Below are 12,373 nucleotides of genomic sequence, written 5' to 3'. Positions count from 1 at the left end.
AACCAAAGATTAGATGAGAGACAAAGAGAACCCTGGATTAAATTCCTTGGCAATAGCTGATTAAGAAAATAATAATAATAATAATAATAATAATAATAATAATAATGGATATAATAATCTTGATGGTATACAACATGTACTGTATCTATATCTGCGATATAAGTCATCTACTTTCAAAGTAATAAGAATAGTCTAATAGTTCACGCTGAGTCTCTCACATGTAGCCTAATATTGCTGCACATTCACACCGCACCCAAGGGCGATCAGATACCAAGAGAGGATTGACTTCCTCGTCTTATCTGAAATGGCGTCTCGACACTTCACTTCGGCCTAATGTTAACATAACCATTTGTTACAGTCGGTTCAGTAAATCTCCTCATTTCAGAGAGATTTTAGAGGATAAAAAAACATATGAAATCACAACAGGACCACAGAAGAGGATCTGTTTTCTCACAGACTGGTGGATGGGTGTCGTTTATTTCCGATTCAAACATAAAGACCGTTAACTTGGCTGGTCACAACTCACAACCGACATACTACATATCACATGTTAATACAGTAAACCATTGCTCCCACATCTATTATTGTTATTGTATTAACTATATTGACTCATCAACCATACCGATATACTACTTTTACTTTAACTAGGCCTACTTGGTTATTTTCTTTTTTTCGTTTATCTAGTTTTGGTCGAGTTTACTTACCTGCTGAAGCCTGTACTACGAATCAAGATCAACATGCCCTGGATTTCTTTCAGTTACCCGACTTCACCAAACCTACCAACCGCTTAACAACTAGTTCAGTCAACCCAGGGTTTCCCAATCCAGTGACGCGCGCGTTCACATAAAATAGGCGCAGCATCTACCAGAGCCGCATATTTTACATAAGAAGTATAGTAGAACTATAATTCTACATAAACATGAAGAACACAGACACGGTTTAACAGGCAAAATGCAATACAGTCGCTGCTTCCTAAAACAGTAAGGGAAGCTGGCAAAAAAGCTGACGCTGTAAATGCATAAATCACAACGCTTATCAATATCACTTCCCCATCAGTCAGGCACTATAATTACACTTGTGCTTTCCATAAACTGTCGTTGCATTAGTCTATTATTTCAGTTGCAACCCTGGCAGTGGTAGCGATTGTGAGAGCAAATAAAACATAATTCAAAACGATGTGCGCATTGGCAACACGGCTCAACAAGCCGACAAATAGCCTATACGTAACATCTATATCTTTCATAAAAAAATACCCATCAGGGAATGTTTACGGGTTTTGTCGGTCTCTAAATGTTTTAACTTTTATGAGCGCACCTCTCTCTCCGCGCACCGAGCTCCACCAATCAAGTATTGATTGGTCAGTAGGCGGTGCTTTTCGAGCAGGTTAGGTGTTGTCACCACGGCGATTTAACCCGATAGCAAATGATCCACCGTCGCGATACACAATCCCTGGGTTGAACCTGAAGTTACCTCGTTAACGTCAAATCTTGCTTCGTAGTACAGGCCTGTGGACTTATTGCTGGGGAGGTTAAAAAAGTTTACCAGGAGCCAAAAATGTTTTTAAAGCTATAACTAGGCTATTGGAGGAGTATTTGTGGGACAGATTGGATTGATTGAGTGTCAGTGTCTCATTTGCAAAGAGCTTTGTACTTTTTCAAACTTGACCTTCTGATATTTACTATTAATAAGCTCTGTGTTGTATATTTAAAATATACTGTGTGCATACAGGCATATAGGTATGGGGTAATGTAGAGTTCAGTTCTCTTTCTGTGTTTATTTTTGGTACCTGCAGATGTAACCATTTTCAGAAACATTTGACAAAAGTTTATTATTTGTAATTTAACTTTACAAATGCTAGACTATTTTACAATCATTTGCATGCATGCATTTAATCCATTTGCAAGAGCTAAAAAAATAATATATATATATATATTTATATTTATATTTATAATTGTGTTTGTGTTACACAAACAAGATGCACGTGCACACCACTCCAGATGGTAAAAGACTGGTTCAATGGAAAAACATCCTACCGAAAAGAATTCTATTCTAGCATTGGCAACAACTGCCTACACTGCAACCTAAACAAAAAAGAGTCTAAAAGAGAGTCTGACAATAAACACAATGAAACACATGTCAGTACCTCTGAGAGTTTCAGAGATGGAGAGAAAATATTACTAATAATAGATTAGCCAGCTGCTAACCGCAACCAAAGGCTCGCAGTTTATCTACATTTTCCCTCCATCTTTGAAATGCTTCACCTCTATTGGCACTTTTTATTCATAAACATGAACTTGAATCACAGTAGCCTACGTCATCTTTAAGGCTTTACAGGCCCACCAGTTTACATAGAAAACAGCACGGTAATCTTTATAGAATTGCTGCTGTATAACAGTATCAGGATGAAATGATTGACTACTGGTACAGGTTACTGTATGAAGGGAGCCGCTGAGGACAGAGAGGGGAGAGCTGCAGGAGGACGGCTGCATTTTACAGTTCTGGTGTTTGTTTGGCCTTTTCCAGAAAACTGCCGACCCCAGCTTTAAGTTTTTATTGTTTGTTGTAGAAATTGTTAAAATCTCCAAACTGCCTCGACAATGTTCATTACAAATGTATGTAAACTGTATATGTTTATTCTGTCTAACAAAACAAAAAAACATGTATGATCACCAATAACTGAACCCAGGATAACCGCATAAATGTGTAACACCATAAGTGACACAAGTAGCCTACTAGCATTTGTCAACTCTCAAGTCTTAATTGAACATGAGTCATTTAAACTTAAATCATTAAACATTTGAACTTGCATGTCGGTGAAAAAGCTCTTGGCAGTTATGTAAGCTCATAACGGCGTTGGCCTCCTGTTGCTGAGCTGCTGCAGTGGACTCTGGTATTTATGAGCCTGAGGCCGCCATCTGGACTGCTTCAAAAGCTGCTGATGCCTGCTGGGACTTTTGTTTTTTGAGTTTTTGGTGTCCTGGTTGGTCTTGAGCAGTAATTATCTGTGAACTTTTGGTTTTGGCTCCTTAAAAAAAAAAATAGATTTGGTTATTGTGCATAGTTGTAAAGTCCATAAACTGTGCTGAGTTAAAAAGTATATTTAGTTGTTTCTGACACTTGAGTGAGAGAAAAGTTGATTAAACGCTGTGCTGATATTTGAGGCCGTAGTTTGTTGTGTAAATTAGGTGTTCACCATATACATTGCACTCACCTCCTGTTTTAGAGACAATATCATACATGACGTAAAGTAATGATGTTTCTTAGGAATAAATAAAAAGAGAACCATGTAATTATCCTCAGTATTTTTTGTTTTAATGTGTTATGCTTTGTGCATGTATTTTAGTTATATTATTTACTAGTATAGTATATATTTTTTACAATCCACCATGGTAGCATAGTAATCAAACTGAACTGTCATTTTCATTTTCAATTATTATACAATCTGACATTAGCCCAGCCATGTATCCCCTAGTGCAGTATTCAGCGCAGAACTGAACAATTGTCAAGTAGTCAATTATCAAAAAAATGAATTGGCAATAATTACCATTAATCATAGACCAGACAAGCAATCAAAAAAAGAATCTGCAGATTAATCAACAATAAAAATGATTGTTATATGCAGATCTAATAGAGTCAATGCGGATAATAACAGCTGTTAAAGTTTTTCACAGAAAAATGTCAAGTAAATATGTTCCTTTTAGAGATATATTTTCTATGACTCGACTTACAACAACCTGTACAGCTGAAATCATCTCATCCACACTACTCACTATTTTGCTGTCCTTATTTTTCTACTAACTTCGAATTCCGCCTACAGAGTTCTGAAAGGCTTGGTTGTTATACACCTTAAAAGACAGGCATCAGTGAAAGATCATTTAGAATTGCTGAAAATTACGAAATGTGGCTTCTGAGTAAACTTCTGATCAGCTAGGGCTTAAAGAAAAGGGGTCAGTGTTTGTGCACTGTATAAATATCACTGTAGTCTGTTTTTAAGCTGTCACAAAGATGAAAGTCCCCCTATATACACCTTGTATATGTACTACGGAATAAATTAGGCTATATAAGGTCCTCAAAACACTCCTTGTTTTGTAAATTTGGGCCTTGGTAACAGGCCACCCCTGGATAACAGATCCAGATGTTTTTCTTTTATGCTTTGAGCTTCTTAATGAGAAACCTGGAGGAGAATGAGGTGCAGCTGGGATTTAAAGTGTTAAAGGTCCAGGAACCTGTGGATTTTACAGATCTCTCTCCTGCAGCTCTGCAGGGTTTTACATGTTCATCACATCTGGGTCAGGAGGCCCTGCATGCCTGCAGCGGCGGGACAGGCGTCTGCATGTCTGCTGTCAGGACGGACACATAAATACCTGGACATCCAGAGGCTGCTTTCACTGTCAGACTGTCTGCAGGTGAAAGACAGAAGAGGAGGCTGAGACGGCAACATGGTCCCACTGAGGCTGGTCGCCTTCGGCGGTGAGTTTCCTCTCTGTTTTAGTCAAACATGCAGCGTTTCATAACCCTGTTTGATTGGTTTTTAGTAGTGGAATATATAGCTTTTATTCTGAATGCTCTGGCAACTTTGTTCTCAAACGTAAAGTATAAGGTATTAACTCTGTGTTTTAAATCTGCTGGGTGTTCAAGCTTGGAAAGAAAGAGTTGTAAATGTTAACAGTAAATGTCAGAATGTAGATTCATTCCCTGGACGCTGTTGTCCCATAATGTGACCATAAACAATTATTTAATTTTTGACTTTTATATCCGACATTTTTTAGGAGCTAAAGGTGAACTGATCAAAGATTGTGATTTTCTGAAAAGATTACCTGTGCTGGTCACATTCAGATCTTTATATTTCATATCCATTCCAATCAAAGCCTGTTGTTTTATGCTCAGTATTTAGAAAGCTGGTAATTTTATGTTTATATATTTTGAGTGAAGATATTACGTAAATACCTCCTTTAATTTACCTCAGTGACAGCTGTTATTTTGACTCTTTCTTCAGATCTCAAAGTGTTACAAATGCAGAAATGTTTCAATGTTAATTTATTATAAACTGGTTCTTTGTGATGCCTGGTTACATGCATGTTGTAAAAAATAGTGTTGAACTGATGAAAACAGTAACTCAGATTAACTTGTCTTGTGTTTTCAGTGCTGGCTGCCGCTTGGTATTTCACTCGCACTGCAGGTAAGTGCAGCATTAATATTACATTACAGTTTGATGGTTATGTTGTCCTTATTTAAATAAATGTTCTTTCTTACACAGTTTCACAAAATTGAATCTACATGCTGTTCAACCCAGATGTTTTAAAATCAAAACAGAACATTTTAGTTTTGACTCTAAATACAAAATAAGGACAAAAACAAAGTGCAGGACTCAAGGAAACACTGAGCAGTAATTGTGTGTGTGTGTGTGTGTGTGTGTGTGTGTGTGTGTGTGTGTGTGTGTGTGTGTGTGTGTGTGTGTGTGTGTGTGTGTGTGTGTGTGTGTGTGTGTGTGTGTGTGTGTTTCAGAGGGAGAGGTCATTTACGCCTGTTTCAATGAAACCGCTAAGATGTCATGTGGTAAGAAAACACCGAAACCCTCTCATCTTTCTCTCCTAATAGGAACTGTTCAGTCACTCACCACTTTATTTTTACTTACTGACTTAAACCTAAATTTCACTTTAACCTTAAAGCAAAAGGTCAACATTTTGGGACATATGTTTGGGTCACATAATCCCTCGTAAAGAACAGCAATTTCTTATTTTTACACTTTTTTCTTTAGATCAAACAAACCAGATACATCATGTTAATCAGTGAGCTTTTCTTAGGAGCTGGCAGGAGGATTTTGTTACGTTTGGACAGAGCCAGGCTAGCTGTTTCCCCCTGTTTCAAGTCTTTGTGCTAAGCTAAGCTAAGATAACCAGCTGCTGACTGTAGCTTCACAAGAGTGGTATCAATCTGAACATCTAAGGCCTTTACACACCAGGGGCGTGAAAAATAAACAACACGAAAATGAATAATAGCCCACTCGCCTGCAAATATTTTGCATTAAAACTATTTAAATGTGTGTATTTAAATGTGGTGTTCTAACACTTCATACTCCTCACTCCTCCTCCTCCTCCAGATGTTGGCGCTAAGATAAAGCTGGATCACATCCTGTATAAGGTTGGGGTAGGGACGAGGTGTGGTGAGGGAAAACCCTACCCAGATGACGGGCCGGACAGCTACTGCTCCTTCCCCTGGGCTGAAATGGTGGTGGAGGATCTGTAAGAAAAATCTATTTATCTATTTTATGTCCACTGGAGGGCAGAAGAACTACATAAGAAGCTGACAGGAAATACCAGGAGAAATAATGGTTACGATGGGACAAATGACATAAGATAAACCTTTATTGATCACAGAGTGGAAATTCGGTTGTTGCTGCAGCACAATGACAGAAATAAGTAGCTACTGATGAATATACAGTAATAAAAGGTGTAGAACAGAAGAATAAAAACAATAGAAACTATACAAGAGCATTTGGAGACAATATGGAGAGCCAAAGTAAAACCAGAACTTTCAGGTTCTGGTCCACAAGTAACAAAACCTCATTCAGAATCCCATTTACTTTTCGAACTACACTAATAACTAAAAATAACTAAAAAAATAAAACTTTAATACAAAACCTTTGTTTGTCATGTGGCTTTATGTGTTTAGACATGTTTTTAAATAAGATTAGATTCACCAAACGTTATGGCTCAAGAGAAGAGGCGAGTCAGATATGTCTGTATTAACAGCAGGACATAGACGCAAATGCTGTAAAACTTTTTAGGCTTCAGGTGAAAGTGTTGGTGAGTTGTATGGATATGGAGGAAACCATGTTAGCAGTAAACCAATCCACCTTTTTCTGTGTGCAGCTGTGCTAACAGGAGGTCCTGTGAGGTCCCCGTCACTGAGCTGGTGTTTGGTGAATATCCCTGTAAGGAGCAGACCCGGTACCTGGAGGTGTCCTACACCTGCGCCAAACCCCCACCTCCTCCACCTCCACCTCCACCACCTCCTCCAACCAAACCTGACTGTACGTACACACACACACACACACACACACACGCATGCGCATGCACACACCAGCCTGTTCTCATGAACCATACGTTCGAAAAGCTCCGAAAAGTTAAGCACTGTAATTCGTATTAGGGGTGGAACGGTACACAGATGTCACGGTTCGGTTCATACCTCGGTTCAGACATCACAGTTCGGTTTGGTACAATGGAGGGAAAAGCAAAACAAAAATGCAGAAGGCAATTTTTTTTTTTTATTGTGCATGTCTCAGGCTGTACCACCTAGTGTCATCCAGTCTCTCCCCTGAGCTAGCTGCAACAGCCTGAAGTATGTAAAGTAAGTAAGTAAATAAACAGTAAACAATAAGTACCCCACATCATCTTCAGACTCCATCTGGAACTTGTAAACAAAATAAGACAATCAGCTATAAAACTGAAAATACAGCATCTCTTATTTATGAAAGTGCAAATTACATAGAATAATAACAAAACAAAATTCTACTTAGGCAAGACCTTCCCCCACAAAAGATAAAAGAAAGTATTCTTGCTATTTGTGTGACAGGCATACCTTTCTAGTTTCCACTCTGCCATGACCTCCTGTAGCGTCTCAGCTAGGTGAGTGCTTGTGTGCTGCTCATACAGGGATCACATCTGTAGAACTGACGCTTTCATTCCCACTCAGTCAATAAAATGAGCAGTCACCATGAGATAGCTTTCCGTAGCACGCAAAGTCAAACCATCCTCCGTCGTTAGTGAAACGGAGGGTGCAGCTAACAACTCGTGCTCCATCAACGTCCGTGTTTGGTTGTATATTGAAGGGACTACAGTTTTCCTCATGTGTGGATTTGATGGCATGTTGTAACGAGGTTCGAGTACATACAGCAAATACTTGAAGCCAGGTTCCTCTAGGAGTGAATATGGGCGCATTGAAGATGACATGTAAATTCCGATTGCTTCAGTGATTTTTTTGACCCTATTTGTATTTGTATCTGTATCTAAAGGCTGGTTAAGCACTGTAGGGAGGAGAAGTTGGACAGTTTTTTTTTGCAGTAGGAGTTAGATTTTTAAGTGGCATGTGGCAGCCGGAAGTGGCATGTCCTGGCATGTAGCACTTTCCTAAAGCCAAGTGGCGTGTTATTGCGAAGCTACGTGTTATCGCGAGGCTACGTCACACGCGGGTTGGGATTAGGAAAAGAACAACGGGGTTGGGTTTAGGAAAACAACAAGATACAGGTAGGGCTACAGATTAGGTGTCCCTAAAGAAACGTGTATCTAATAGTAGTTCTGCATTACATTAATTAATTTGCACGCAAGTTTTATTTATTTTTATACCGTGTATTTTCCGTGTAAATTCATGTACCGAACCCAGACGCCCGTACCGTTTCAGTTCAATACGAATACATGTACTGTTCCACTCCGAATTCCTATGATTTAGCCTACACTTTTTTTTTTGCTGTGTGCAACTACTGCTGTATAAGAACATGACTGGCTGCGTAGGAAGGTGGTCGGGGAGGATGGGTGGGCGTTAACATACATAACAAAGCCTGGGAGCCGAATTCACTTCCCGGGGAAACAAAAGACTTTCACCCAGGAAATGTGTGTTCCTTGGGAATGTTTTGAGAGACTTGCTTTGTGTAGCTTACTAGCATTTTGCAACCGAATACAAACCACGATCTATTCCTAAACTTAACTAGTCATTTTGGTGCCTAAACTTAACTTTAGTCACCACATAACGCTCACTTTTTCTTTCCTAAAGCGTAATCTCCGCCGAATTGACCGGCAGCTCGCAGTGCATTGTACCCTGCGCACAGTCACCTATTCTGGGGTAACTAAACAACCAACTACCGCTGACTTGGCGGAACACCACAACCTGCAGCACGCGTTGCTCTGTACCCAGCGCACAGTCACCTATTCTGGGGTAACTAGACCACCAACTACCGCTGCCCTGACGGAACACCATGACCGGCAGCTCGCTGTGCTCTTTACACAGCGCCCAGTCACCTATTCTGAGATAACTAGACCACCAACTACCGCTGACCTGACGGAGTGCCACGACCAGCAGCTTGCGGAGCTCTTGACCCGGCTCATAGTCACCTATTTTCGGGTAACTGAACCAACAACTACCGCTGACCTGACGGAGCACAATGCGAAGCTGTAGCAGCCTAAAAGCAGCTAGCAACTTCCACTCTGTAGCACGGAGCTCTGTAGCCAATGTCACGTGACCAGTCGGAGGTCTCCTAGTTTTAATACAATGCTGTATACCTTTTAGTGTGCATAACTTTTTGTACGTTATCATACGAACCCGTTCATGAGAATGTGTTCACACACACACACACACACACACACACACACACACACACACACACACGCACACACACACACACACACACACACACACACACACACACCTGGCTTTATCCAATGTTCACATTTCTGTTCTTGAAATGTATGCAAATTAGCAGATATTTAATAAGATGCGACATTTGCATATTTAAACATAACATTTCAGAAAACTTTTAATAGAAAAAAATACTTGTATTAATGTAAGTCATCAACTGAAGTGTCATGGTGATATCTTACCTGATCTCCTGGTTCAGGTCTTAGATGATCTGGATCAGGTCTGTTCCTGTCCCAAGATTCCAAACTAAACCAGAAGCAGCATTCAGTTTTTATGCTCCACATATCTGAAACTAATTTTAAATTTTAAATAATGCATCTGTCAGATATTTTAAATCAGGGTTAACACTTTTTCTGTTTTCATTTTGTTTAAATTAAACTTGGGAATATTTATTCATATCTTGCACTGCACTTTAATTTTTTTATTTTATTGTTCAGTTTATTGTTTTTAATTATATTTGACTTTGTTTTAATGCTATATAATCATTTGTAATGTGTCTTTTTATATTGTCTTGTATTTCTTTCCTTAATGCCTTTCTGTCTTGTGAAAATCACTTTAAATTGCCTTGAGGTGCTTTACAAATAATAATTACACAAATCATTTAAATGTATTGTTACAGTATAAAATAGTTGTTTTCTTGTCTGTGAAATATAAATATAATATAAAGATCCTGACACTCATCACTGGTTGTGTTTTATCTGCAGGTGAAGACAAATCAACAGATGAAGCCTGATGCCTTTTTTAAACTTTGTTGTTCATCACTGTGGACAGAACAGTTTGAAGACACATCACCTTCATTTCTAACATCAGAGTTCAAGTCTCAGTAAATAAACTTCATGTTGTCTTTTGTTTTTTATTGTCTCACAAAACAGAAAAAAAAATCTTACATAATAGATCTTAAAATACAAGCTGTTTCTCCGGTTTCAAGAGGCACAAGTGTTTGTTGTGTTTTAGTTATTGCATCTTAATACGTAAAACATATCTGAGCTCATTTACTTGAGAAGGATTTTAAGTCAATAAAAGGTTTTTTCTCCTATTTTGTGAAATGACTCTGTGTATTACTCTAAATCTTCAGTTGACAAAACCATTTTACTGTACCTCAAGGTTAGTAAATACTCCACTACAAGTTAAAGACCTGCATTCAAAACCTTACTGAGTATTAAGTATTATCATCAAACTGTACTTAAAGTATTTAAGGTAAAAGTATTGATTGTGCAGTAAAATGTTCCCTGTCAGTGTGTCTTATATCTGATGTTTCTGGATTAATATATCTGCTGCATTAATGTGTATGTTGCATTTTACTGCTGTAGATGTTTAAGTGTGTGCTAATTCTAACTTCCTTATATACTGTTGTGTAGTTTAATCTACAGCAATGCATCATTTTCTAAGATCATATGTTTTGTAGCGTCGCTGTCCTGTGAGAACCACGTATCTCTTAATGGTCAACTCTTCATGGTGTGTTGTGGAAGTTTCTTTTGCAGCAGGAGTGGTTTTAGAAAGTTAAAGAGTGAAACAAATAAAGACAGTAGAGAATTAAACCAAGTGTGGGCTTTGTAATTTATTTATATTTGCAAATATATATATAATTACATATCTCAACTGCCAGGGGAGAAAGAAAGTGTCAAAGGAGATAGTTTAGGGTGACCTTGTACCTTATCTGGTTGAAGACAAACAGTGCTTCACATTATGTTCCCACACTTAGTTTGTGAGAATCAGAATCAACATGTGAGAACCAGAAAGACATGAGAGTCAGAAAGTTAGAATTAAGACAAGAATATATAAAATCATGTTTAAATGTAATTTTTCCATTACATATGTCAGAAAAACAGCCCTGTTTTCAGCTTTGTGACAATGCTTTTTCCAGCTGATTCAAGAGCCTTTTTAAAGACATAATTTAGCTTCAGAAGTAGGAGAATTTTCTCAAAACATAAAGGAACATTTCATCCTTCAGTTTATCACACACATTCAAAATCAATACATCTGGGGATACATGGTTTTCACTGGTCATCTGAAAAGTAACTAAAGCTGTCAGACAGATGCAGTGGAGAAAAAGTTCAATATTTACCTCTAAAATGTAGTGGAGTACAAGTATAAAGTAGCAGAACATGGAAATACTCAAGAAGACTACAAGTACCTCTAATGTTTAGTTGTGTAAAATTCTGGAAAGTCACCATTTCGAAAAACAAATATTGTTTTCCACTTTTATAATATATTTATTTATTCAGCAGTTTGAGAAAAAAAACGACCCACATAATGTTAAAGAAGTTTATCCCAAACTGAGGACTCACATTTTCTCCACTGGGCGTCGCTGTTGGTCTGTATTCAGGGTTCATTAGTATAATATTGTAACTGTATTAATGTTAGGCTGCACCATTTACCTGTAGATCATATGAATTACTTTACAAGTTCGCAACTTCATTCTTGACTTTAGAAACAGCAGTTGGCAAAAGAGTCTCACCTCAAGGTCCATTTAGTAGCTGTTCTGAGGCTTTCGATCATTTCACATGATCTTCCTCAGAAGACAGTTTTTTTTATGGGAACTGCAGATATTTCATAATATTAATGTAGCCTACAGAGCGACTATTATACATTAAAGAGTAAAGTCCAGTCAAAATTGTACAAAAGTCCAGAAGTATTGGAAGCAAAAGGACTTAAAATATAAGTAAGTAAAAGTACAATTTTGTGCAACATGACCTCAGTGTATATAGCCTATTTATCATAAATATTATTGGAAAATGATTACTTATTACTGTTCAATCTATAACAATGCAGATTTTATATATACAGTATACAGTATTTCTACACTGTAAAGAGCTGAGTACTTCACCACTGAGTAAAAGTAGGCCAAGTTGCACTCTGGGGGCAGCAGACAGGTTCTGAAATCCAAGCAACCTTCTGAAAAGTTGTTATTTGAATACAACTGTTTTATTTGTTATTTCTCAATAATATACTATGTTGCTTA

General features: G+C 38.0%; 1 protein-coding gene across 1 annotated transcript; it reads left to right on the top strand.

The window, feature by feature from the left end:
* Positions 1 to 4,259: 4,259 nt before the first annotated feature.
* LOC116056917 (L-rhamnose-binding lectin SML-like) lies at positions 4,260 to 10,447 on the top strand. The gene is made up of 6 exons (XM_031309342.2): positions 4,260 to 4,470; positions 5,144 to 5,179; positions 5,506 to 5,556; positions 6,101 to 6,242; positions 6,873 to 7,033; positions 10,116 to 10,447. The coding sequence occupies exons 1-6, from the start codon at positions 4,440 to 4,442 to the stop codon at positions 10,142 to 10,144; spliced, it is 450 nt and encodes a 149-aa protein (XP_031165202.1). The 5' UTR covers positions 4,260 to 4,439; the 3' UTR covers positions 10,145 to 10,447.
* The last annotated feature ends 1,926 nt before the right edge of the window (positions 10,448 to 12,373 follow it).

This window comes from Sander lucioperca, chromosome 2 (assembly GCF_008315115.2).
Source record: "Sander lucioperca isolate FBNREF2018 chromosome 2, SLUC_FBN_1.2, whole genome shotgun sequence".
In the NCBI taxonomy this organism is placed as follows: Eukaryota; Metazoa; Chordata; class Actinopteri; order Perciformes; family Percidae; genus Sander; species Sander lucioperca.
Note: the sequence above shows the minus strand (reverse complement) of the source record. Positions and strands in the feature narration are given on the sequence as shown.

What these genes read in the sequence shown, in the direction of transcription:
- LOC116056917 (XM_031309342.2), top strand. Translation starts at nt 4,440, where the DNA reads ATGGTCCCACTGAGGCTGGTCGCCTTCGGCG. An exon ending in GAGGCTGGTCGCCTTCGGCG is followed by an intron (nt 4,471 to 5,143) that starts GTGAGTTTCCTC and finishes TTGTGTTTTCAG; the next exon opens with TGCTGGCTGCCGCTTGGTAT. An exon ending in GAAATGGTGGTGGAGGATCT is followed by an intron (nt 6,243 to 6,872) that starts GTAAGAAAAATC and finishes TTCTGTGTGCAG; the next exon opens with CTGTGCTAACAGGAGGTCCT.